At 41.3% G+C, this 25,913-nt stretch overlaps 1 protein-coding gene across 18 annotated transcripts in view; it reads left to right on the top strand.

The window, feature by feature from the left end:
- SYNE1 (spectrin repeat containing nuclear envelope protein 1) overlaps positions 1–25,913 on the top strand; it is a 470,951-nt gene that overhangs the window by 237,024 nt on the left and 208,014 nt on the right. For 17 of the 18 annotated variants that reach the window (XM_078447468.2, XM_078447476.2, XM_078447472.2 and 14 more), the window contains 12 exons: positions 181–345; positions 4,177–4,533; positions 8,924–9,060; positions 9,263–9,440; positions 9,933–10,115; positions 13,501–13,644; positions 13,974–14,129; positions 15,642–15,806; positions 17,192–17,364; positions 19,687–19,840; positions 22,962–23,105; positions 23,890–24,054. In XM_078447468.2, coding sequence (XP_078303594.2) covers positions 181–345; positions 4,177–4,533; positions 8,924–9,060; positions 9,263–9,440; positions 9,933–10,115; positions 13,501–13,644; positions 13,974–14,129; positions 15,642–15,806; positions 17,192–17,364; positions 19,687–19,840; positions 22,962–23,105; positions 23,890–24,054 — 2,121 coding nt within the window. The remainder of the gene's footprint in view (positions 1–180; positions 346–4,176; positions 4,534–8,923; positions 9,061–9,262; positions 9,441–9,932; positions 10,116–13,500; positions 13,645–13,973; positions 14,130–15,641; positions 15,807–17,191; positions 17,365–19,686; positions 19,841–22,961; positions 23,106–23,889; positions 24,055–25,913) is intronic. The other variant, XM_078447479.2, reaches the window with a different exon arrangement.

The following is a 25,913-nucleotide window of genomic DNA, read 5'->3' as shown; positions in this document are numbered from 1 at the left end:
AAGGAAAATGGTTGCTTCCTTAAAGTCTTTCAGTCTAACTAAGATTTGATGTCTTCATTCTAAGATATTAAACAGAAAGTTCAATAATAGGAATGAAATCATTAAGACACCTGTTCTTTTGTCTGACTCATATTCTCAAAAAATGCCCAGTGTTAAAGTATCGTTTTCTTTGTGCACTAGGAGAAAATGAGGAAAGTGGAAGAGATTGTGAAAGACCATCTGATGTATTTAGATGCAGTCCAGGAATTCACGGATTGGCTCCATTCAGCGAAGGAAGAACTTCACCGCTGGTCAGATATGTCGGGAGATTCATCAGCCACCCAGAAGAAATTGTCTAAAATTAAGGTCAGAAAGCGCACAGATATTATAACTTCATTGTTTCATTGGTTCTTGAGTATGCCATCCCTATGATGAAGGTTCTATGGGTGAGATTGTTAGTTAAAACGTGTCCTATTTTCTATTTGTTGATGTTTATTACCTTGCACCTCACAAATTATAAACAGAAGCAAAAAGGATAAAAGGAATTCAAGACACTTTACACTTGTGAGCAGAAATGGAACATTGTCTGTGTATACTCCCATATGCAAATTTGCTCATGGGAGACTATGAAATATTAGCCAGCTTGGAGGGCTGATGGAACCAGATACTATTTTCTAGCACAGTGATGAAAAGGCTTATAACATAACTTAGTTAAGTGAATTTGAATAATAACTTGGAAATGTCATCCTAGATGTTTTCATCTGCTTTTCTAGCCAACGGTACAACAACATAATGGAAGGCAGTGCTTTAAAGAACATTAAAATTCTCACCTAGTTTATTCCCTTACAAGGGAGCTGGACAAGTGTATTTCTAGTTATGTGAATATTTAATTGCAGTAATTGCCCCCCCCCATGGAAAAAAATAGATTTGAATCTAAAAATTAAGCAATGATAGGGGCAGCTGGGTGGCTCAGTCAGTTGGGCAACCATCTTCAGCTCAGGTCATGATCTCATGGTTCATGGGTTCGAGCCCCGCGTCAGGCTCTGTGCTGACCGCTCAGAACCTGGAGGCTGCTTTGGATTCTATGTCTGTCTCTCTCTGCCCCTCCCCCACTTGTGCTCTGTCTCTCTCTGTCTCTCAAATATAAATGAACATTAATTTTTTTTTTAAATTAAGCAGTGATGAAACCCTAAATGGTTTAGTTGTGGATGAGGAAATGTTGGGAATAAATAGTGTAATTATTGTAGGAATTTAAGATTCACATTGTGTTCTGATCCCTGAACATCAGAATATAAAAGTCCTGTAAATAATAGTTGATGACAACAATAATAACTACATTTTGACAATTTATTTATTTATTTATTTATTCATTTATTTTTAATGTGTATTTTTTATTTTTGAGAAAGAGAGAGAGAGAGAGCACAAGCAGGGGAGGAGCAGCAAGAGGGGGAGACAGAGAACCTGAAGCAGGCTCCAGGCTCCGAGCTGTCAGCACAGAGCCTGATGTGGGGCTCAAACTCACAAACTGAGAGATCATGACCTGAGCCGAAGTCGGACGCTTAACAAACTGAGCCACCCAGGCGCCCTGAGAATTTATTTTTAAGTGCTTAGAAAGTATGATTTAAATCTTACAGTGACCATGTAGGTTTAAAAGGAGATAATCACACAAAGCACCTTTTGAAATTCTTATAATCTGTGGGATTCTTTAAAATGCTTCTTTGATACATTTCTCACTAATATTTTAATTTATTCATCCATCCATTTATCCACTTATTCAACCAAGGTTGTACATTCCCTCAAGAAACCTGCAGTGTAGTAGGGAACAATGATGCATAAACTGATGTTTATAAAATAGTACATCAGATGTAATGTGAGTTCACTCTACTTCTAGCTTAGGCTCTGGAATCAGATGCCAAGGCTGCATTCTGCCTCTGTTGATTTTCTAGCTGTGTTGGGCAAATCACTTGATGTCTGTCCTCAAGCTTCAACGTCTTAATGGTAAATTAATAACAATAGTACCTCGATCACCCAGTGGTTTTGAGGACTTAATTAGATCATGCACATAGACCATGCACATGGCATACACTCAATAAGAAAATTCAACAGATTTGGTCAACGAGGGCTTTAATTGGCTAGAGAATGAAAGTGGGGGAAAAGTCAAGAGTGATGGTCTAGACTTTATGATCTTCCAAACATATGGGAAATGTAGGAGAAGGAGCTGGCAGGAAGAAATTGGAATTTGGGAAGGAGAAAGTCAAGCCTGGCAGAGGGTGACACTCTGAGGTCCAGGTCAGTCCAGACTGGAGGCTGGTGTGTGGGTGGGCGGGGAAGGACCTTGGAGGAAATGAGCACCTCCTCTGACCTTCAGCATCATCTCCTCCCACACTCAAGAGTAACCGCCAAGAAGGGACAACCTCAAAGCCAAATATGTGTGTATAAGGGATATATTGCATATGATATTTTTAAATAGTTAAACCCAAGACAAGGAAATACATATACAAGTCATTTCAAAACACTTTAAAGTGATGACATTCTTGTTCAAAATCCGGATGGGTGGAATTAGTGGTTGCAAATATTGAAATGTCCCATTTTCTTGCCTAGGAAAACTGAGATAATGCATCAGAGAATGTTTTGGGAAAAACTGATTTTTGACTACTGGTACCATTTTAACTCCAAATTTGAAATCACCCAAAAAGGCAAATTATTAAGTATTCAAATCTAATAATTAGACATAGCTCTTTTTTAAAAGCTACATATATATTTTTTTCCCCAAATCACTACTTACTATATGCACTGATAAACAAGGAAGGCTTTTAGAAACCTCCTGCCAAGAAAAGGGTGGGTATGTATATTAAATGCTAACTGTGTAAGGATTCATGTGATTGCCCTTTGGACTATGATATAACTAGATACTTTTAAATTATCTATACTAAAATTTGGCTCTTGTATATAAGTGCAAGAAGGTATATTTATTTTAAGCGAATCTAATGAAATATGAACTGAATTATATAGGTTCGTTAAGACAGTTTGTATTTAACAGAACCTATTAAGGATGCTTCATACTTAACACTGCTATTTTTCTACACTTATTAATTCGTAATTGATTTTCCTCTTCAAGTTTTTTCCCTAATAATCATCTTTTCCTTCGATTTAAGCCAGAACAGAAGTCATAATTTTGTATTAATACTAACAAAAACTTTAGCAACGGGTGTATAAATGTATAAACAGCAGATGATGAGGGCGCCTGTGTGGCTCAGCCAGTTGAGTGTCTGGCTTTGGCTCAGGTCGTGATCTCACGGTTTGTGGGTTCAAGTCGCATGTCAGGCTTTGTGCTGACAACACGGAGCCTGCTTCAGATTCTCTGTCTCCTCTCTCTCTCTCAAAAATAAATAAACACAAAAAATTAAAAAAAAACCCACCAGATGATGAATTAAGTGAGAGATTTTAAGACTCTATTCTCAAAAATGCCGCTATTTTACCTAATTTGTAACGCACATTTTAATTTTATCTTGTCCTTTAGAGTATTTGTGTACTTTCAGCCTAAAAGTTATATCTACGTTGTTAAACTTCTGGTGAGTTTCTTAAAAGTAAAAATGATAGCAATAAATGAACCCAGTCTAAAAGTTACTTTGCACTCTTGGCTACGCATGTCTGTGAAATATCCGTTGTAGTTACTATGAAAATGTTTATTTAAGGTACCGCAGTATTTGACGCTAAGGAGGGCTCATTCTGTGGCTGTGTCGGCTTAGCGTTGAGTCCTGGTGGCACAGAACTGACCTAAGCCGCTATCTTACCAGAAGGGGATGGAAACGGGGGACAGACCGCGAGCGGAGCAGGGCTGCCGCTCTGTGCCAGTCCCTGCTCACTTGTCTGTCACCGTAAGGAGAAAGAGCACATTTACACATTTATTGGAGAAACACACCACAGGCGAAAGTTTATATCCCTTTGCGCCGAGACAATTTCACATATTCAGACAAGGCCTGATGTCAGGGGCCCTGTCCAGTCTGTTCCAGGATGCTGCGCGTTCCCTGGCTTCTTTTGCCTGAAACCTCAGCGCTCACGAGGACAACTCTCTGCTCTCGCAACTCAGGGGTGGGCGGATGAGTTGATTCCGGTCCCCGCTCTGTACACGCTTGTAAACTCGTGGCCCGAGTGACTCACGGCCTCCTCGGTTGCCACGGCGATGTTCCGTTACAGGAGCTGACGGATTCCAGAGGGATCGGGGCAAGCCGCCTAAGCAGAGTGGAGTCGCTGGCTCCCGCAGTGAGACAGAACACGAGTGCCAGTGGCTGTGAGCTCGTGGATGCCGAGATGCAGGCCCTGCGTGCCGACTGGAAGCAGTGGGAAGACAGCGTCCTCCAGACGCAGACCAGCTTGGAGAACCTGGTTAGCCGGATGGCCCTTTCGGAGCAGGAGTTCTCCGGCCAGGTGGTTCAGCTGGAGCAGGCCCTGGAAGAGTTCGGTGCCCTCCTGACAACCTGCACTCGGCAGCTAGCTGTCCTGGAGAGCAAGAACACAGACAAGGAGATCGTGGAATGCTGGCGGAAAGGACAAGTAAGTTGGCTTCCTGTTTTCTCCTGGTGGTTGTGCTAACACTTTTGTTTGGTTCTCCTTGTGGCCAGAAAGAAATGCTAGCTAACTAAAAACATGCCACATTCAGACTTGGAGACGTATTTACCCAACTATCTTCGCAGATCTGATCGGTTTCCTTCTCTCAGAAGTCAGGCTGTTGTAAAACTACAGATATAGGAGAGAAGGAGTTGTTAGTTATCATAGGAAATGTTCACGGTCAGTGCAGACATTTTACTTTCATTCTTATGGTGTAAGAGTTTGTAATATTGTGTTCAGCCATTCAGCCTGAAAACTAGCCTGTGGGTAGAGGCATAAATAGACGGAGAGTCATAGCTGGTGTTCTGCCAGTGAATTATTTCCAACAATTAAACGATTGAAGCTATAGCTTAAAAGAAGCATTCGGTAATCTCCTAAAGCACAACTATTAGTTTGCACCCTGATTAGCTCTCCTCGGGGTGGTATTGACAGCTGGGCTTGAATTAACCCGTCAACATAACTCCTGTGTCATGCTCGCTGGGTTGTCTCCCAGGTCTTTTCTTTTGCTTTTGTAACTAATGGCAGCTCTTTCAGAACATGAATGTCACAAAGCCTAAAAGGGATAGTAAAGAAAGAGCAGAAGCTTGAAACCCTTTCTTCTACTCTTAAATGGTATCTCAAAAGATTGTTGATATTTGTAGTTTTGTAATGCTCGGAACCATGGATATCCTTAAAAGGAAGTTTCAGTGAAGTTAACTTCTCTGTTTCTATTTATGTTATAATCATTTCAAAATAGCTTCAGCCGGTAAGAAAGTCATGTAGTATTTCCAACATTGTCTTGTTCTAAATCAAGTATTTCAGACAAATATAGCACACTACAAAATAAAACTTTATTCTTATCTCTTTATGATATTTTATTTATAATGTTTCTAGCTTCTGGTTGCTTTTTTCCTGATGCCTGTGCTGTCCTTTAGATATAAGCACCAGAGTAGAGTATAGAAAGCAATTCTGTAAAACAGAGACAAGTTGGTAATAATAGTTCCAGGTAGTGAGTATTATTCACTCTGTTATAAAAGAAATCAGTTATAATATTTTTGTTCTCTTCTGTTTCTCTTCCCTTCCCTACCATTAACATGAGTGAAATTTTTAAAAAGAAAGTTTTGGTGGTACTTAAATTATATTACTCTTCTGAGCTGTCTTTTTTTACATTGACACTATTAGTGAAAATAAGTGAGGCCTATAGAAAATCCACGTGATGATGCAAAAGTAAATGTGGGTTTTCAGTTTTACTAACAGTTCAACGATGACAGCCCTCTGCTTACTGCTTCTAGGTTTGGTTCCACGGCTCATGCTTTTGATGACAATAGTACGTTACCTCTCCAGGCTCAGCTTTTCTCTTATTTTTATTACTAGTATAGGAAGAAATGGTAATTATGCAATGGGATAGAAGTGTTAGCTACTGCTAAGGGAGCAATCATTTTACAATATATAAATGTATCAAATCGGCACGTTGTACACCTTAAATTTGTGACAATGTTATATATGTTATATGTTAATTATATCTCAGTAGTGCTGGTAAAAAATGAAAAAGCAATTTTTAAATGGAGATAATACTTCTATTACAATGCATACATAGGAAAATGTTACAAAATAATGCATTAGTTAGGATTCTTAACAACATTGTTCTGCTCTTAGGGAGCAATCATAATAATCATCATAATAATAATAATTATTGACAATCATAATAATAATCACAGACTTTCATAAGTATTTACTTTCTCTTTTGCAATTAAGTGATGATACCCAAGAAATATTTTAAAATATAAAAATGGATCATCATCTATAAATTATATACAATCATGTTGCAAAAAGCTTATTTGCTGTTTGCGAATTTCATATTTCTTAATATCCATTGGGTTATTCGTGTTTGAAATTTAGCAAATTTCTTAACTTTCATAACTTCTAAGGAAGAAAATGCATTCCAGGACTTAATTGAAATAGAAATACATAACCTGATGTTTATATAATGAAGGACTCTACTAAGATGCTTTAATCTGTGATGAAGTTATGGGAATTTGTTCAGTATAAAATTTTGGCCAAAGCTTTTCACTTTTGATATCAACTACTTTATAAGTAACTAATTCGAATCTCTATTTTTCTTTCTTTTTCTTTTTTTTTTTTGCGTTTTTGGTATGTAAGTTTCTATAGTTACTACTAAGTTCTCCCTTAAATAAGGGATACAATATGGTATAAAATAGTAGTTACTACTATAGCATTGGAGTTTCAGAGAGAAACTTTCTAGGTATCATAAATCTTGTAAATAAGAGTATGGTAGACTCCTCTGGCCCAGACACTAAGATAAATAAATAATTTTAAAACCAAGAGAACACCATCCCTCCTCTCAGAATCACAGTCTAAGTAGAAAGGCCAATGGGTTCAAAGCCAATGGAATGCTCGATTGTGATGAGCTGACAAGGTGTTGTGGGTCTTCAAGTGAGAAGTCCCTACCAATAGGTGGGAAGGAGGGCAGAGAGTCCTTAAAGTAGTTGTCATTTGAGCTGTGTCTTGAGGTTTGTTACAGGTGACACGGAGAAACAGTCCGAGGACCCAAAATTAGTGAGGGACAAGAAAACACAGGAGAGAAAACTGGAGAACAGGATTCAAATCGAGAGGACATTATGCCATGCCAGAAAGAAATGAAGGATGTGTAATGGAGACTGAGTCAGATACAGAGAGAAAGAAGTAACTGAAAGAGAGTTAAGACACATAGACTGGACTTGGTTGTCTCCTGTCTCCTGGCAGGGCCAAGATGTAGCTTAGTTTTCTGATTTAGATCAGCGGGAGGAAGGCGGAGCCATTTACTAAGATGAGGAATGAAACACAGACTTGGGTTGTTGAGAGGTGTGGTTTTCTGACAAATCTAGGCCATGTCTCGATAAATATCTGAGAATACTGACAGTAACACCAACAGCTATCTGAGTAGTTACTCATCTTCTTGACACTCCTCCTTCCCCCTTAATGAATTATTTTTTTCAGTCTTTTCTTTTTATTTTATCTTTTTATGTTTCACTTATTTTTGAGAAAGAGAGAGAGAGAGACAGAGTGTGAGCAGGGGAGGAGCAGAGAGAGGGGGAGACACAGAATCCAAAGCAGGTTCCAGGCTCTGAGCTGTCAGCACAGAGCCTGATGCGGGGCTTGAACTCATTAACTGGGAGGTCATGACCTGAGACGAAGTCGGGCGCTCAACTGACTGAGCCACCCAGATGCCCCCAATTTTTTTTTTTTTTTTTTACTGTGGCAATACCATTATTTATATGGTCCCATTTAAACATTTGGGCATCATTTACAGGTTAGGCATTCATCAGTGTGCCAGGAATTGTGCTAAGTGCCTGACACCTGTGATCTCATTTGCTCCTTGTGGCAAACCCATAAGAGCCCCTGTGTAACTCCAGGGATCATGGCCTTGATTTTAGAGATGTACTTGTCAAGTCTCAAGACTTTATTTTGGGTTAGAGAGTCACAGTACTGTGATTATTCAGGTGCCTCTCTCATCTGTTGAATTGTGAGCTCTTCAAGTGCAAGAATCATCTCTTCAGTCATTTTGGGGGTCCTAAAATACAGAAAATTGATTGTCACATAGCAGGCATTTGTTAAATATTTGATGACTGAATATGAAATGAATGAATTACTAGGTAGATCGGATAGGTGGGGTATAAGACATTTTTAATGTGAAAGTTAACTGTACATATTACATAAAATCAATTATTACATATATTTTTTAATCCAAAATAAGTATTTCTTTGCTTTGAAATGATTTCTCTTGGGACACCTGAGTGGCTTGGGATGCTCTTCATTTCGGCTCAGGTCATGATCTCACAGTTCGTGAGACTGAGCCCCACATCGGGCTCCATGCTGTCAGCGTGGAGCCTGCTTGGGATTCTCTCTCTCCTTCTCTCTCTCTGCCCCTTCCCTGTTCACGTGCCCTCTCTTTTTCTCAAAATAAATAAACCTTTTTAAGAAGAGAAATGATTTCTCTTTACCTTTAAACAATATACATGTCTCCAATGGCATAGTCAGACTGTTATGAAGCAATTGAGGTTTTTCCCTCTTTTCTTTTTCTTGTCCCACTTTGAATTATTTGACAACTTGATCATTTGATTACTTGGCAACATTTGATGCTGGAATGCCTATCCATGCCTAGAGAAGGATGGAAATAAGCCAAGTGCTCTTGCCTGGCACAAGGAATCTGGAAAATAGGATGTATTTCTTTACTGAATCTATTATGTTGATTCTTCCCTCATAATAATTTATAATATGACTTACGCACGTATAGTGTGAGGATGTGGAAACTACCCAATTTAAGTGCTTGCTTCTCTGTCTTGTTATTTTCTAATAGGAGATACTGGATGCCCTACAAAAAGCAGAGCCTAAAACAGAAGATCTTAAGTCTCAGTTGAATGAACTTTGTCGATTTTCCAGAGACCTGAGTACATACAGTGGAAAAGTTTCTGGCTTGATAAAAGAATATAATTGGTGAGCATGGACCTTATTGTAGTCAAAATATTTTTATACAAAGAAGTAGTCGGAGTTTGTTTAAGGCATGGTAAATTAATCATTAACTACATTACTAAATTTGACTGCATATTCTAAGAATTGCTGATTCTACCAAACTTTATTTTAATCCATTTTTATCATTTTTTTTCCTTTCTTTAAACATTTCAAATCGTGGTTTTAGTCTTTGTTTGCAAGCATCCAAGGGCTGTCAGACTAGAGAACAGATTTTACAGCAACGGTTTCAAAGAGCCTTCAAAGATTTCCAGCAGTGGCTGGTTAATGCAAAAATCACTACGGCCAAATGTTTTGATATACCTCAAAATATTAGTGAAGTTTCAACCAGTCTTCAGAAAATACAGGTAAGAGTGCCAAATATCAATGCTAATCACCGTGCTTAAGTGGATTAATAAGGTGCCTGTAGATCTTTTTATAAGCCCATTAAAAATTGTGTTCAGGAAACTCAAATTTCATATACATCCTTGCTTGAAACACTTCATTGTCTATGTAAAGAGAAACTAGTTCATTCACCCAAATGCATCCTATATTTACACATGAATAGAGATGTAGACGCTAATAAAAGTTCTTTATATGTGACAAGCATTGTTCCTGAGCATGCTAAGATTTTTCTCACTTAATTTTCACAGGAACCATATGAAGTACATGAGAGTATCATTCCCAATGTATAGAGAGGGTACATTATTCCAGATGCGTGGAGGTCCTAGTAATTTAATGTATGCAATAAAAATGGTTTATTTCATCTCTGTGCTTTTATCGAGAAATAAGTAGAAAGTCAATGTATTTTAAAGCACAGAGCATTGCATTAGGCCTAATCTTAGCATTTTTCTTGGTAGGAATTTTTGTCAGAAAGCGAAAATGGACAGCACAAGCTAAACGTGATGGTGTCTAAAGGAGAACTTTTGAGTACTCTGTTGCCCAAAGAGAAAGCGGATGGAATCCAGGCCAAAGTTGCCACTGCAAAAGAAGATTGGAAAAAATTTCATTCAAATCTGCACCAGAAGGAATCTGCACTAGAGGTATAATAGGCGACCACATGGATGGCTTCTCTGTAGTTTGTCGTTGTAGTCATTGTCAGTTAAAACCACACCTTCATTATATCCAAATACAGTGCCAATGATTTTTGGTCATTCCTCTCTGAATATTAATAGATAACCAGATAACTGTAGGAAACAGCTCAGTTTTAGAAGTGGGAGCCTCACCAAGGAATTCAATAGCTCCTTGCCTGGTAAGGGCTGTTATAGGCTTGCACTGTCCCACCAGGAACTGTTGGTTTTTACTTTTAAACAATATCACTTAATCATTCATGTGAAATCCCTCAAGTTTGGAAGTTGTTCAAGGAGAATGAACAGAAATACCCATGTAAGACTACAAAAGGCTATGGATGGTAAGGTATATTATAACTAATGTGGATATCAAGCGGTAGGTTTTTAGGAGTTAAGTGTGCAAAGATCCAATGGTTATGCAATTTTCTTTTATTCAGAAACAACGTGAGTTGAATTTATTAGAATCATAACACAATTACTGCCACAATGCAATTGATTTTTTTTCTTGTGAGATCGCCTGTTTTGTATACCAACTCTTCTCTTAGAGGAAAATTCAGAGGCATGGAGAGTGATTTTTTCCCTTTAAACCAATACTTCCTGGCAGAAGAGAACCTTTATTTGATTTGATCATAATTAATGCAGGGTGGGAAAAAATAATAATAGAGAATATTGGGAAAGAGAAAAAGTGTGTTCCCTCAGTTATTCCCTAGCCCGACACTATTGTAATTCTTCTTTGTTTTTTTTAATATAGTTTTTTTTTAATGTTTATTTATTTTTGAGAGAGAGAGAAAGTGTGTGCATGCACACATGCATGGGCTGGGGAGAGGGGGAGGTGGGGGACAGAGGATCTGAAGGGAGCTCTACGATGACAGCAAGAGCTCAAACTCAGGACCATGATATCATGGCCTGAGCCGAAGTCAAACACTCAACCAACTGAGCCACCCAGGCGCCTCTATAATTCTTCTTTCTAATGGTGGCTATTCCTTCACGGCAGGTATCTTCCATTTTATAGAGAGGGATAACCATTGTGCAGTGCCTAGAAATTTACTCATAACCTTACAGAGATCCTTAGTGCGATGTGGCCTGAGCTCTGAAGCGTCTATTGTTGAAGGTAGTATATCTAGCCTTGATTACATGATTGCCTAGTTCAAGAGCTGCTCAGCCAGGAGGAGATGAGTAGGTGAGGAATAAGCTCTTTTGGCTTCCTTATCTTCCTTCCCTTTTTTCTCCCTCCCTACCTTCCTACCTTCCTTTCTTCCTTACTTCCTTCCCTGTTTCCTTCATTTATATTAGGAATACAATAGAAACAATATATACCAGCCACTATTTTAGGAATACTAAAGGGCTAGTCTTTTCCCTCTGCTCAGGGAGTTTACTTTCTAGAGAGAGAAACAATATGTAAAGAGATGATTGCAATATAACATAGATACATTCAGGATATGGCCGTCACTCAAAGAAGGATGCAACTAACTCCACTTGGAGAAATCAAGAAACGTTACCAGAAAGGTGACATTTTAACTGAACCCTGAAGGCAAGACATTCTTTGAATTTGCCAAGGCTGATGTGCATTTCAGGTAGAAGGAGCTGAATGTACAGGGCCAGCGTGTTGTGAGTGTTAGCAGGGGAGGACTTTGGGAAGTTTGACATCCACATGGGGTTTTGTGAGGAACAACAAAGATAAGATTGGAGATGAGGATTAGGGCAAGATAGGAAGTGTCTTGTGTACTAAGCAATTTGATCTTGACTCTTAACCAGGGTTTTTATCTGAACCCCTGAAGAGCATTTATGTTCTCAGTTTTCCCAAGGATGTAACATAACCCGTACCATTTTAGATGCATAAGAAAATTACATAGTAATTACATAATTACATAGAATGGATTCTTTAGGACACTAGGGCTCAATTCTTTCTAAAAATCCTAGCTGAAAAGGTTGAGTGAGGAACCTGCTGGTCTTTAAGCTGGAAATAAACATGTCAACTCTGACCACAGTGTAGACAAGAGTGGGGAAGCCGGAAGACCAGGGAAAGCTTCTCATAATGGTCAAGATGAGAGAGCTGAGGGCCTGAGTTAAGGAAATGAGAACGGACAGAGAATTTATATTTAAGGTAAAACACAACAGGGTTTGGTAGCTACTTCAATGAGGGAACATGGCAAAGAAGGGTAAGTTAAGTTTGAGTCTAATTTCTAGTTTGGAAGATGGTATGAATGGCGATGCTATTATCTGACACATGAAAATGGTAGAAAAAGTAGTTCTGGAGGGGGTAGCAAAAATTAAGTTAAATAGGCCTGTGAAATATTCAGTAGGTAATGCCAAGAAAGTAGCAGCAAATATGAATACCAAGTCCCAACAGAGAGGATGGAGCTGCGGTAGGAATGATAGTGACCATTTACCAGTGCAGGCACTATGGAAACACTTCCCGTGTATCAGTGCATTTAATCCTCATAACCGTTATATGAAGTAGGAACTCGCTTATTTCTATTGTGTGGATGAGGAAATTATGGCAAAAGGTGATTAAATAATCTGCCAAGTTCTCACTGCGAGGAGGTGACGAGATTCAAACCCAGGCACTCTGACTTAAAGTGTTGCATAAATACAGTTCTATAAATAGGGGGTTTTAGGAGTTTGTAGGTGGTCATTGAAACCATAGAAGAAATAATGGAAAACACATGCAGAAGGAACATTTATTTATTTAAAATGTTCGTTTCCTTGTTTTTGGGAGAGAGAGTGAGCACAAGTGGGGGAGGGGCAGAGAGGGAGGGAGACACAGAACCTGAAACAGGGTCCAGGCTCTGAGCTGGCAGCACGGAGCCCGATGTGGGGCTCAGACTCACGAACTGTGAGATCGTGACCTGAACCGAAGTTGGACACCTAACCAACTGAGCCCCTCAGGCACCTCAAACCATATGCTATTTCTTATCCCATCATTGATCAAACTCGACAAAATATTTGTTAATATTTACTTATATTTCTACGGGGCCCTCCCTTCACAGAGCTTGTAAGCTGGTTGTGGAGACAAGGCATGCCTGCATGACAATCCATAAAGTACATATTGACTGGTATAAGCAACAAATGTGATAGAAGTTGAGAAGTGGGTATGAACTCTGAGGTGGATTGGATAATGATGCAAAAACTCCTTTTTGAAAAATTTGAGACTAAAAAGCTCTAAAAAGATGGTCAACATTTATACAGATGCTAAGGTGAAAGATAGAATGTTCTATACATCAGGACCGGGGTAGGAGGGAAGAAGGACTAGGGGGTCAGACTGTGTTGGGCCTTGAATGCTAAGTGCTAAGTAAGACTTTGGACTTGCTATTCATTTTTTTTTTTTTTATCCCTAATGTGATCTAAAATCTGGTAGAATCTAAAGATCCAAATGAAGGACTTTGAAGTGAGCGCTGAGCCTGTCCAGGACTGGCTGAGTAAAACTGAGAAGTTGGTGCAGGAAAGCAGCAATCGCCTGTACGATCTGCCAGCAAAGAGGAGGGAACAGCAGAAGCTCCAGGTAATGAGACCATGTGCCCTTCCGGCCACGTCTTTACCCCTGTCCTCTGCACAACCTTGCATTCAGGCGCACCCTGGAATTAGGTCATGCTGTCTGGAGATGCAGCGTACCCTTTCCCTATTTCTGGCGGATTTTATGTTTTCTGGCTTTCCTCGGAGGTGTGATCTGTTTCCGTTCTGTAGTCTGTCCCGTGTGTAGCCTGGAAATTGTAAAGCTTTCAGGGCGCACCAATTGCATGCCATGTTTATTTCCACGTTCTTTGGGCCAAAGCTCCGTCCGCGGTGTGCTCTCCCCCAGCCTCTTAATAGTAACTTGCTTGTGCTTTTCAGTCTGTCCTTGAGGAAATAAACTGCTACGAGCCTCAGCTCAACAGGCTAAGAGAGAAAGCTCAGCAGCTGTGGGAAGGACAAGCTGCCAGCAAGAGCTTTATGCACAGAGTGTCGCAGCTGTCTTCTCAGTATCTAGCTCTAAGCAATCTAACAAAGGTAACGCCTGCCATGTGCTGTGTGTGCGTGTGGTACCGGGGCCACCCGTCTGTGCAGGGTGTCCGCTGGGTCAGGGATAAGGCGTGTGAGTGTCTTTCCCAGCCTCCCAATTCAAGTCACGCATTCGTGCAGTAGATCTTCGTGTGATTGACGAGAGCTAGGGAGGCTTCAGAGATTGAAGAGATTTTCCAAGCTCTATTATTGCACAAGATCGTCTCCTCAACACTGAAATGGTATGTTTCCCAAAGCTTTTATCTTGAAGACTCAAAGTGGAAACGTAAGGCAAAATTCAGAGTTTGGGGCCTAAACAATCTTAGGTTAAGTTATGTTAGAAAAACAGGAATTCAAAGCAGTTTAAATTTTAGTAGACTACATTATAAGGAGTTTGGATCATTTTTTTTTTTTAATTCGTCTGAATTCTTTATGTTATTAATGGTTCTCAAGGACGTGTTGGTGGAGAGTTTCATTTCGGATTCTAGAGCAGAGCTCAAAATTGGCAATGATCTGTATAACTCATTAAATACCTTTTCTAACAGTTTAATGTAAATGGGATACCGCTATGACCTAATTTAGAACATTCAGCAGGTGTCATGCAGGCCCGTCTCGAACTTGTGAGCTCAGGTCTGCCTTGAGCTTTATGTGGCTTTAACATTTGTTCCCTGTATTTTCTCTTTTGCATTTCAGATCTTAGAGTGTAGGGAACCTACTGTAATATGGCTTCATCTATTTTAGTGTGGACTTATTTCTGGTCTGCTAATTTGGGTCCTCAATAAAGCATCACTGACACAGTTATAACTAGTAGGGGTCTTGTAGTAAATAGTCTATGCTTACACCCATTTTCTTCTATGAATAAGTTACTTTTTTGTCTTTAGAAAATCTGGCATATATCTGAAATTAGAATGAATTAAGGGCATCTTTATATTCCTTGCATTTATTTAGATAGCAAAAATCAATAGATACTTGAATGCTTTAAGAGCTATCACCATAAAAAAAAGAGCTGTAAACATAGTCAAAATCTTCACTGTGTTGGATATAACCTTTAGTTAATCACTAAAATCATATCCACGGTCCCAATTTTTGAAACGTAGAGCTATTGCAAAATCTCAGACAGATGTCTTTTTGACCTGGTCACAATGTAGGTCATACGGGTACGGGGTATCCATTGAGCCAAATGTAGTATGGGAAAGCTAGAAAGTACCGTGATTCATCTCCCACACAAGGCGTTAGGAAGCGATTTTGCCGATTCCGGAAAAACGTCACAGTTGTCATGAAGAAGAGTAGTGACTAAAGTGAGGGCAGTCAATTGTAATTGTTCTGCTTTGGGCCCAGGTATTCCGGTCACAAAGGTATTTCCCGCATCTCAGGTTAATACAGACTTGCGTCATATTTGTGCAGCGTATGGACCCGTGGCTGATTGCAAATACTTGAAACCAATGGTTAGCTTTACAGTTTGAGTGTCTGTAGGTTGTAAGGTGGAATGGACCGCTGGAAAATGATTTCTGTCATTTCCAGGAGAAAGTGTCAAGATTGGATAGAATTGTTGCAGAACACAATCAGTTCTCCCTCGGGATTAAAGAGCTACAAGACTGGATGACAGATGCGGTTCACATGCTGGACTCTTACTGCCACCCAATATCCGACAAAAGCGTGCTGGACAGCAGGATGCTCAAGCTTGAGGTGTGCATCTTTAGAGAAGTGTCTCTAATCTACAGAATTTGTCTTTCTCAGAATTTCTCAAGTCTCCATCTGTTTGGTGTGATTATGTCCCACTGTCTCCACAAGCAGTCCAGGAATGCTCCGTGGGTGTGACCCTGTATGCAGAGGGGTGGCCTTGCCTAAGCATCCCTGAGTCATTTGGCCCCAGACATATTCACTTCTAAGTGCTTTACAAAAATTAAACAAAAATAGCAACCAAATGTGGTTCCTTCTCGGATATAGTTAAGAGGCGAGTTTCCAATTACATCATAGGACATTTATTCTTCGAAAATATTTCGATGAAACTTTTTTAGAGCAAGCCACTTCCCATTTTGGTCAAGTCACTTGTCTGCCTGTATCGTTCAGTCAGTTCTTCTCCCATCCCAGGATTTTAGTTTTATTTCACATTTGTGATAAAGATAATAATCCGCAGTCATTCACCTTCCATTCATAAACTGGGTGTCTTATAGGACATTGGCTCTCTGTCTTGATACCAAGGATTCAAAAATGAATAAAATATGGTTATTGTCTTCAAGGATTTCATTGTCCGAGGCTGGAGGCTGAAGCAGAGAAGACAATTATAGCAGATTGGGATGTATTTGTGGTGTTACAGGCACACAGAAGAGTGGAACAGGCAGGAGGGATTTGGTTGAGAACTGGAGTAGATTTCTCAGGAAGTCTCCTATCTAAACCGAGATTTGAGACTGTACCAGCCTAAGCGAAAGCCAAAGAAAACAAATAGCATTGTGTGAGAGAAATTGCTAGCAGTTCCTTCTTGCTGTGGCAAAAACTGACAGCCATGAGGAGCTGAAGCTGAACCTGTAGAGGTTGTCGGGGTCCGGATTAAGGAGAGGGATGAAACTTTGCCTTTTAAGTGATAACGCCAGTTTTATCCCTTTGAATTCAAACTTCTATTTGTATAGAAAAAGAATAGTGCCGTGAAGACCTCGAAATATGTAGATTAATATATACTGTGAATTAATCTACTTCTTTGGGCTTGTTGTGCTAGAGACCTTAACATTATAAAGCCCTTTATCCTGTGACCTTTGAAAATCCATGAATTCTATTGTAGTCTATTTTTCTCTTGTTGAAAACCAGTAAAACAAAATTTCAGTGGAAAGAAGGGATTATTCAGAGAAGAATCAAGCCCTAAGAAGCTGAGGCCACTTGGGGACCAGCAGGTGACTGGCGATTGGTTGCTGACACTCACCAGCAAGTGACTCTCCCACCTGCCCCCCTCTCAGCCTGAGAGGTTCATGGCTCAACCTGATTGCATGTCGTTGTCCCATTCAGGATCCCTGAAACATTTAAAGCCACAAATGCTAAACGTGCAAATGACAAAGGGCTTCTGTAATTTGCTCTTCTAGGCCCTGTTATCCGTGAAACAGGAAAAAGAGATCCAGATGAAAATGATAGTGACCAGAGGGGAATCTGTCCTGCAGAATACCTCTCCGGAAGGCTGGCCTGCTATTCAGCAGCAGCTGCAGAGTGTGAAGGATATGTGGGCTTCCCTTCTGTCCGCGGCCATTCGTTGCAAAAGGTAAGGGGAACCACAGCGAACTATCATAGCGCCAAGCCGTTACCAAAAGATCAGCAGAACAGCACGGTACCCCGCCATTCCTGGGGTGTTCTTGCCCTTCCTCTTTTCCTTCCCTCTGTCCCTCCTTTTGTTCCTTCCTTCCTTCTTTCCTTCCTTCCTTCCTTCCTTCCTCTCTCTTTTCCTCCCTTCTTTCCTCTCTCCCTTCTTTCCTTCCTCTCTCCCTTCCTCCCTTCCTCTCTCCCTTCCTTCCTCTCTCCCTTCCTTCCTTTCTTCTTTTCTTCTTTCTTTCCTCTCCTTTTTCTTATTAGAACAAAAGAAACTTGTAAGTACAGTATTGCGTTTAGGTTGGCCTGCAATACCATACCTACATTTTAATATAACTACATATTTCTTTTTGTTATTGTTCACTGCTTAACAAGATAAAAGATAAATAAATGTGTCATCATGTAAAGATATATTATTTATAATTTTTAAACATTTATTTATGAGAGAGAGAGAGTTTATTTATCTATCTATCTATCTATCTATCTATCTATCTTTGCGTGGCAGAGAGATAGGGGGACAGAAGTCCTGAAACAGGCTCTGCACTGACAGCAGAGAGTCTGACTCGGGGCTCAAAGTCACAAACGTGAGATGATGATCTGAGCCGAAGTCAGAGGCTCGAGGCTCAGTCAACAGAGCCACACAGGGGCCTCTAAAGATACGTTATTTAAAGCAAGTAGTTGATTTGGGAGGTAACCCCAGGAAACACCAGGAGGGGATGGGAGAGAGAGATGAGAAGGGAAGAGCAGCTGATAAAGGGGATATTCTCAAGGCGGTTCCCGCAAGGAGCGCGGTTCCCGCAAGGAGCGCAGTTCCCGCAGTGAGCACAGGGGACAGCTGGAACTTGATCCACTGGGCAGTGCCGGGAGCCAGCACAGAACAAGTGGCTCAGAGCCACCCACTGAGGACAGAACTAGAATGTTTGTAAACAAACTTCCATGAGTCAGGAGGGCAGTTGAGGGCTACTCCCAGGGGGGCAACAATCCCAGGCACTTCTCACCTACATTGCCCTCCAGCTGAGTGAGCTCCAACGGCCAGAGAATGTCCTCCCGCCCAGGAGGAGGTGACGCTGGTCCTCAGGGGGCAGCACGCTTGCCGTGGTGTGGTCGGAGGGTAAATACGGGTGGAGTTCCGAGTGTCTGCTACAAAATAACCCAAAGCGTGGTAGTTAAATTAGGCACAAATGATTAATGGCGTTGAAAACATAACATCAGTAATTGAGAGAAGGAGTGCTTAATTTACCTGTAAGAGAAATAATCAGATTAGACCAGTTCAGAAAACGTTACCCTATTTTTCCATTGTGATTTTCTGATTTTTATTTTTTAATTTTTTTTTAATGTTCATCCATTTTTGAGACAGAGAGAGACAGAGCACGAACGGGGGAGGGTCAGAGAATCCAAAGCAGGCTCCAGGCTCCCAGCTGTCAGCACAGAGCCTGACGCCGGCCTCAAACTCACATGAGATCATGACCTGAGCCGAAGTCAGACGCTCAACCGACTGAGCCACCCAGGCGCCCCTGATTTTTATTTTTATATTCTTTTATTTTATTTATTTTGACAGAGAGAGAGAGAGAGAGAGAGAGAGAGAGAGAGAGAGAGAGAAAGCATGAGTCGGGGAGGGACAAAGAGAGGGAGAGAGACAGAATCCCAAGCAGGCTCTGCACTGTCAGTGCAGAGCTAAACAAGGGGCTCAAACTCATGAACTGTGAGATCATCGGCCTGAGCCAAAATCAGGAGTCAGATGCTTAACTGACTGAGCCTGCCAGGCACCCCATGATTTTCTGATTTTTAAATCTCATGCAAGATAGTTACTGTGCTTTTTCTTATTTGCTTCTTCCTTCCGTCTTTTATTAATTCCTTTTTTTTCTCTCCTCTGGACGTCCTGCTCAACTTGACGGAGTTAAGTATTGGTCCTCTTCCTCCCTAGAGTCTTGACTCCGGAAAAGCTTCCCACAAGGGATCTCTCCCAGTTTGGCCCTCAAGCCTCTCCCAGGGTCTCACATGACCTGCTTACTGATTCCAAGTTTTATGCCCAGTCCCACTTTTCCACCTATCAGCCTGGACTTAACTGTCCCTTGCTTCCTGAGGTTATGCTTGCCAGGGACCCAGACTCAGATTTGATCAGCCCTTGCCTTTCCCCCCATCCCGAGCCAGCGCCTGCCTGTCCTGATCTGTGGGCTCCCTGCTGGTCGGGTGGACAGAGCAGAGCAGATAGAGATCGGGCAGATTGGATTTATGTGGCTTCTCAATGGAGATTGTTGTCCTTTCGAATACCTTTCAGTCAACTTGAAGGAGCTCTGTCTAAGTGGACAAGTTACCAGGATGATGTTCGACAGTTTTCCAGTTGGATGGACAGTGTGGAAGCGAGCCTAAATGAATCTGAAAGGCAGTATGCAGAACTGCGGGAGAAAACAGCCTCTCTGGGAAAAGCCAAGGTGGGAGCTGGATTTCAGACTCCGTTTGTCCTCCAACAGGCGTTTTCAGAATGCCTTAGTTACGTAAAAATATGATTAGCTGCATGCTAGCACTGTATACATAGGTAAACTGTATTTGGGGCTTTACTATAATTTCTAATGGCTTCTTAAACCAGACTTTTGTTTGTGGCTATTTGACTAGTGAGTGAAAATTTTCTCTTCCAGGAACACTTCAGATATCCATGTTTCATGATACATTTAAAATTTGGCAACTTGCAATATCTTAATATCTTTAGCCTGCTCATCATTAGGAAGTAAAAATGATTTCTTCTTATCACATCTTTTGTATTTCTACTGTCATACATTTTTCTGATGCTTATATTAGTGAGATGCTACATATTTTTTAGATGGATAGACAGAAGATAGATATTGCGGATATGTTCTTAAACCTTTTTTATTTTATTCATTTATTTATTTTATTTAAAAAATTTTTTTAATGTTTATTTTTCAGAGAGACAGAGACAGATTGTGAGTGGGTTCGGGGCAGAGAGAGAGGGAGACACAGAATCCGAAGCAAGCTCCAGGCTCTGAGCTGTCAGCACAGAGCCCGAAGTGGGGCTCGAACTCATGAGCTGTGAGATCATGACCTGAGCTGAAGTCAGATGCTTAGCCGACTGAGCCACCCAGGCGCCCCTATTCACTTATTTATTTTTAAATGTTTACTTATTTACTTTTGAGAGAGAGAGAGAGAGAGAGAGCGCGCGCGAGAGAGTGCATGCATACCAGCGGGGAGGGGCAGAGAGAGAAGGAGAAACAGAATCCAAAGTAGGCATAGGCTCTGAGCCGTCAGTGCAGAGCCCAATGTGGGGCTTGAACCCAAAGCCGTGAGGTCGTGACCTGAGCCACAGTCGGTTGCTCAGCCGACCGAGCCACCCAGGTGCCCCAAATCTTTTTATTAATAGTGGTATTCAGACATAACATTTTGGAGCCCTTTGATTTATATCCTTATCCCAGGGCATGTTTATTGGATGACCTGTTCCACCTCAACCTTATCTATGTCCTAAGCAGTACTTCTTCTACCCCCAAATCCTTCACATCCTGATATTCTCAGTCTCAGTTCATTTGTGTCACCCCTTGCTGAGTATCTTAAACCGGAAGCTTCATCATCCCCAGCTCCTGCTTCCTCACCCCACTTTGAAAGAGCCATTCGATCCTGCTGGTTTTCTCCCAGAAGTGTCTCCTGACCACAGTCTCTCCTTCTTTTCCTCAATTGCCACAGACTCCTAATTGCTCCTTTTGTCTCTTGTCTCCATCTCCTGTTACCTTCAGACAAAGGTGAATGTCTCACTTTCCTGCCCGGGAGCCCCATTGTCCCATTGTCTGTAGTCTCTGACCGATCTTCCTCATCTGCTTTGTAAGAATGTTAATAATCTCCTTGTCACCCTCATTTGCTTCGCTCCCCCACCCTCCTTGCACCCATGGACTTCTACTTCCTGAAAAGGCCACATTAGACGGAAGAGATTCCATGCCTCTGCAGGAACGATCTAGCTCGGCCTCAGCCACCAGCAACCTTCCACTCCACTTTCTGAATTAACACAAGTTGTTTTGTTGTGATACCTTCACCACCCTAAGCTTACTTAGTTCTCCTATCCTCTGTTGTTCATATCTTTTTATCACTGGTACAAAGTATATGATTATATCCCGCTCTCCCTCAGTGGCTAAAGGTGCTTAATATTTCTTTACATCCTATGCATTGGGCTCTCTGGCTGACACAGAGCAAATGCTTAATAAAAGTCATCTGAATGACTAAATGGCCTGTGTGATTTATGCCAGATCAGTTAACATTTTAGAGTCTCATTTATGCATCTGAAAATTAATATAATCATAATTATCTACCTCATAATATTATTCTAATGATTTATTGGCTAATTAAATTATTCACTTATTCAATAAATATTTATTGAGAATTTGCTGCACCCTGGCATTGTGCTCGATTCTGGGTAAATACAACAGAGAAGCACTGCGTTCTGGTGGGAACGCGTACACCCACCCGAGTGCATGAATAAATACACAGTTAGAACTGATGATGAGCATGTGAAAAAAAAGTGGCACGCTGTGAAAGAGTCATCTGCACGGAGCTAACGTGGATTGTTTGGAGTGGAAGGAGGGACAGAAAAGTCCTCTCTGAAACAGTAGGCTTGTAGACTATGCCAGAAGGAATGTAGTGCAGAGAAATCAGTCTGGGGAGGAGGTGGGACAAGAGCAGTCCAGGTAGAATAATCAGCACATCCTCAGGCCCTGAGAGGGGAGAGAATCTGGCTCGACAGAGGAACTAAAAGAAAGGCCACATGTTGCCGGAACAGAGGATAAACAGGGTGAGTGCTGTTACGTGAGCTGGTAGAGGAGCAGGGACCCATCCACACATTGCCACGTGGGCTAGCCTGATGGTTTGCGCTTGATCCTGACAGCAGCGGGAAGATAGTCGAAGATTTAAGCTAAGGAGTGACAGGACTCCATTTATAAGCTTAAAATCTTCCATCACTCAGGCTGCGGTGTGGAGTGTGAAAAAGGAATGGAGCAAGAATTGGTGGCGGGGAATTTGCCCAGCGGGATATTGCACGAGTCCAGTAAAAGATTGTAGCAGCATGGGCTAGAGTATTTGCAGGAGACTTGAGGACAAATGTCAGGGTATAACGTGGAGACAGAACTAACAGGATTTCCTCATAGATGGCATGACCGAGCAGGGAGAAAGGGTGACTTCCAGTGGTCTGAGATGGCCATCTGGGTGGGATGTGGTGGCATTTACTATCTGAGAGAAGACTGAAGGAGAAGGGGATTTGGGGGTTGGTGGGGCCTGGGAAGGTATGGGAATGGAGTGCAGATCAGGAGACAAATCAAGTTTAAGATGCCAAAGTCAATTGGAATCAATATCTCAGAGCGAGTTCTGAGCCAGATATCAAATATACTTACACACACGCTTTATACACACGTATAGACGGATGGATCTATCGAGGTACCTGTCTGTAGATAGAAAACCTGAGGTCACTTGTCAACAACACAGTTAAATTGTCTTAATTTCAGCAGTGTTACTGATGTGTCGGTATACTTGGTAACTCTTTCTTTTCCTTTAAATGTTCTCTAGTTACTAAGTGAAGAAGTGCTGAGTTACAGCAGCTTGCTGGAGACCATTGAACTCAAAGGGGCTGGCATGACAGAGCACTATGTCACCCAGTTAGAGTTCCAGGATCTTCAGGAGCGATACAGAGCAATCACGGAGAGGGCCAAGGTATTGCTACCCGTGTTCCACGCAGGTGCACTGAAATAGGAGGGTTTAGACCTATGCCTCCTTAAAGACTCCTTTACTTTCTGGAATGATGCTTTGTGAAAGCACAAAGAACAAATGAATGTTAGTACTTTGAACATTGGCAGAAACAAAAACTGTCATCTGGTGTTAGTACATGAAAGTTACAGAAGGAAAATGATTCTCGATAAAAATTCCCAGCAATTAGCCAATTTAAGAAAAAATTTGGATAGCATCACAATGAAGATGTGTAAGTGTTTTCATATGTCTGGTGATGAGAGTTTTCTGAAGCAGTAAATAATCACCAGTAATATTTATCGTTCTGCATTTAGGTCTCACAAAGAAAATAATAACTTTCAAGCACATCTTACTTCATTAGACAAAGAACATGGAAAATTAAATCCACACGAGTCCCAATCCTCACTTAAGGCACAATATAAGAATTTCTGTTTTCTTCATTAGCAAAAGTGTCTTCTTATGACAAGTAAGATTCATTCATTGTTTGGCAAACCCATGTAACATTTCATAAGGAATTCAGAGATCGATAGTTAATTCCACTAAATAATCCTCAAGACCCCTTTTCATCCTGATATTATGTGTTTGTATTTTTTACTTAAAGCTAAAGTTTCATTCTTCTAGGAAATCATATGCCAGTGATTTAATAATCATGTCTTCCTGAAATTCCAAAAGTGAATTCTTTTCACATACTACGTCAACACTGCATGCGGTAATGTATTCCTTTCTTAACCATCTTAAATGCTCATCACAGGAAGCAGTAACCAAGTCGGAAAAACTAGTTCGCCTGCACCAAGAGTATCAGAGAGACCTCAAGGCATTTGAAGTTTGGCTGGGGCAAGAACAAGAAAAGCTTGACCGGTATTCAGTTCTTGAAGGTGATGCTCACACTCATGAGACAACATTGCGGGATCTTCAGGTAAAATCTACTTCATCTTACAGGAATTTTCATCCTGAATATGGAATTATTATTTTAAGCAATGGGAAGTTAATAGGACCTTGAATCCTGTAAAGAGCTGATAGCCATTAAGGGAGATCCTGAGTTACAGCATTCTGGGATCTCAGTCGTATATGCTATTTGAGATCCTCAGGTGGACAATTTAGACAGAGCAGGACTGGGACTTGAGGAATCTGGTCAGCTACTAAGGTGGCCGCTGTCGGCAATGGCTAATGGTCTAGTTGATGGTGTTGACTGGCCCACCTGCCTGTTGCTCCCTAAAGGATGAATTGTAACTGGAGCCTAGCAGCAGGAGTCGGTAGAACATGACATTCCTCAAAGTCAAACTGATGGCACCATCTAGTTTCAGCCGAAAGCTCCCACACCGCTGAACGAGAATTAGCTCAGGCAGGCAGGCTGCAATGCAGGGCAAGATGAAAGACCTAGTGGGGAAAGTGGCCCTCACTCATTTACTTACTTACTCGGTCAGCATCTATTGAATACCTAATGCTGTGCAGATGCTTTCCTAGCTACTGCACATAAAGATGATTAAAATATGATTCCTGCCCTCAAGGAACTTGCACTTTAGTGAGGAATAATGAATCATGAAATGAAAAATGAGCAACGTCATCAAGAATAGACTGGTTCAAGGCATCTTACAGGAACATCAAAGAGAGCCCCCCAATTTTACCTAGAGAGATAGGGAGGGGTTCGGAGGTGGCCCTAGAAGGGACCACGAGGCACACAGAGTAGAGAATGGAGAAAGGCCGGTGAGACAAATCCATGTGCCGCCAGCTATGTGTTGGGATTTATTGACATGGTATCAGCCCTGATGGCTGTCAGCTCTGGAACCCTGAACCGCTTCCAGATTGGGCAAGAGGTACCTGTAGCTTGCACAAAGGGAAAACAACAGGGTCTCGGAGGTTATCACTGGCATGTAAAATTTCTGGCTATTTCACTTAAGTCCTGGGGAGTGTATAATGGCAGGAGCACAAGTCTGAGATTAGAAAGTTTGGACTCTAATCCTTGGTGTGGGACCTCACACTGGATGACTTGGGGCAAGAGAGAACCTCTCCCATTCAGGGTCCCCCACAGAGCTGTCCGAAGGAAGGGTTAAATGAGACGGGAGCAAAACTCATTTAAATGATGCTCCACTCATGAAATACCTATGAGGGAGACGTTCAAAGGGTCCTAATTTCATTAGCTTATTTAAGGATCTAATCGATTCTCTTTCAAAATAATAAGGACTCTGGTCTGCCACGTGTAGCCGTTGTCATTTCCTCTAGTAGGGTTGGCTTTGTTTTTGCTAAATGACCCCTCTCAGCACTTCACTTCAAATTCTTGGCAAGCACACACCAAGCTCTCTAGCCTTCTGTTTGGGACCTGGGACAAATAAGTCACTTGTCACCAGCAGATGTTTCTCTTGTTCTGTTTGGAGGAAAATGTTTCACTTGAGTCAGTGGTAGCGCGGCCTGAACTGGGTACCTCTTGTCTCTCCACATGTTGGTTTTTACGTTGTCTTATTTTGAGTTGCCACTTAAGAAGGAGAAGAGATGTTAGTGGTGGAAATAGCTGATGGAGAACCGTGATATTTCATCTGCATGGCAGAACTTCCTCAGCGTCCTGAGGTCCTACAGTACGCATGGTGGTGTGGCCAGCTGTCTGGGCCACATTTACAAGTTACTTTCTATAAACTGAAGGCTTCATATGGGTCATCGCACATATGGATTTGTAAAATATTGAACCGTATTTTTCCTTCAGAATAAATACTTGAAACATGGGACATATAAGAATTTACCCAACATAGTGATGATTCGTATGATAAAGAAAACTGTTATAAA

Source organism: Panthera onca, chromosome B2 (assembly GCF_046562875.1).
Source record: "Panthera onca isolate mPanOnc1 chromosome B2, mPanOnc1 haplotype 2, whole genome shotgun sequence".
NCBI classification, from domain to species: Eukaryota; Metazoa; Chordata; class Mammalia; order Carnivora; family Felidae; genus Panthera; species Panthera onca.
This window is presented reverse-complemented; position numbering and strand designations above follow the sequence as displayed.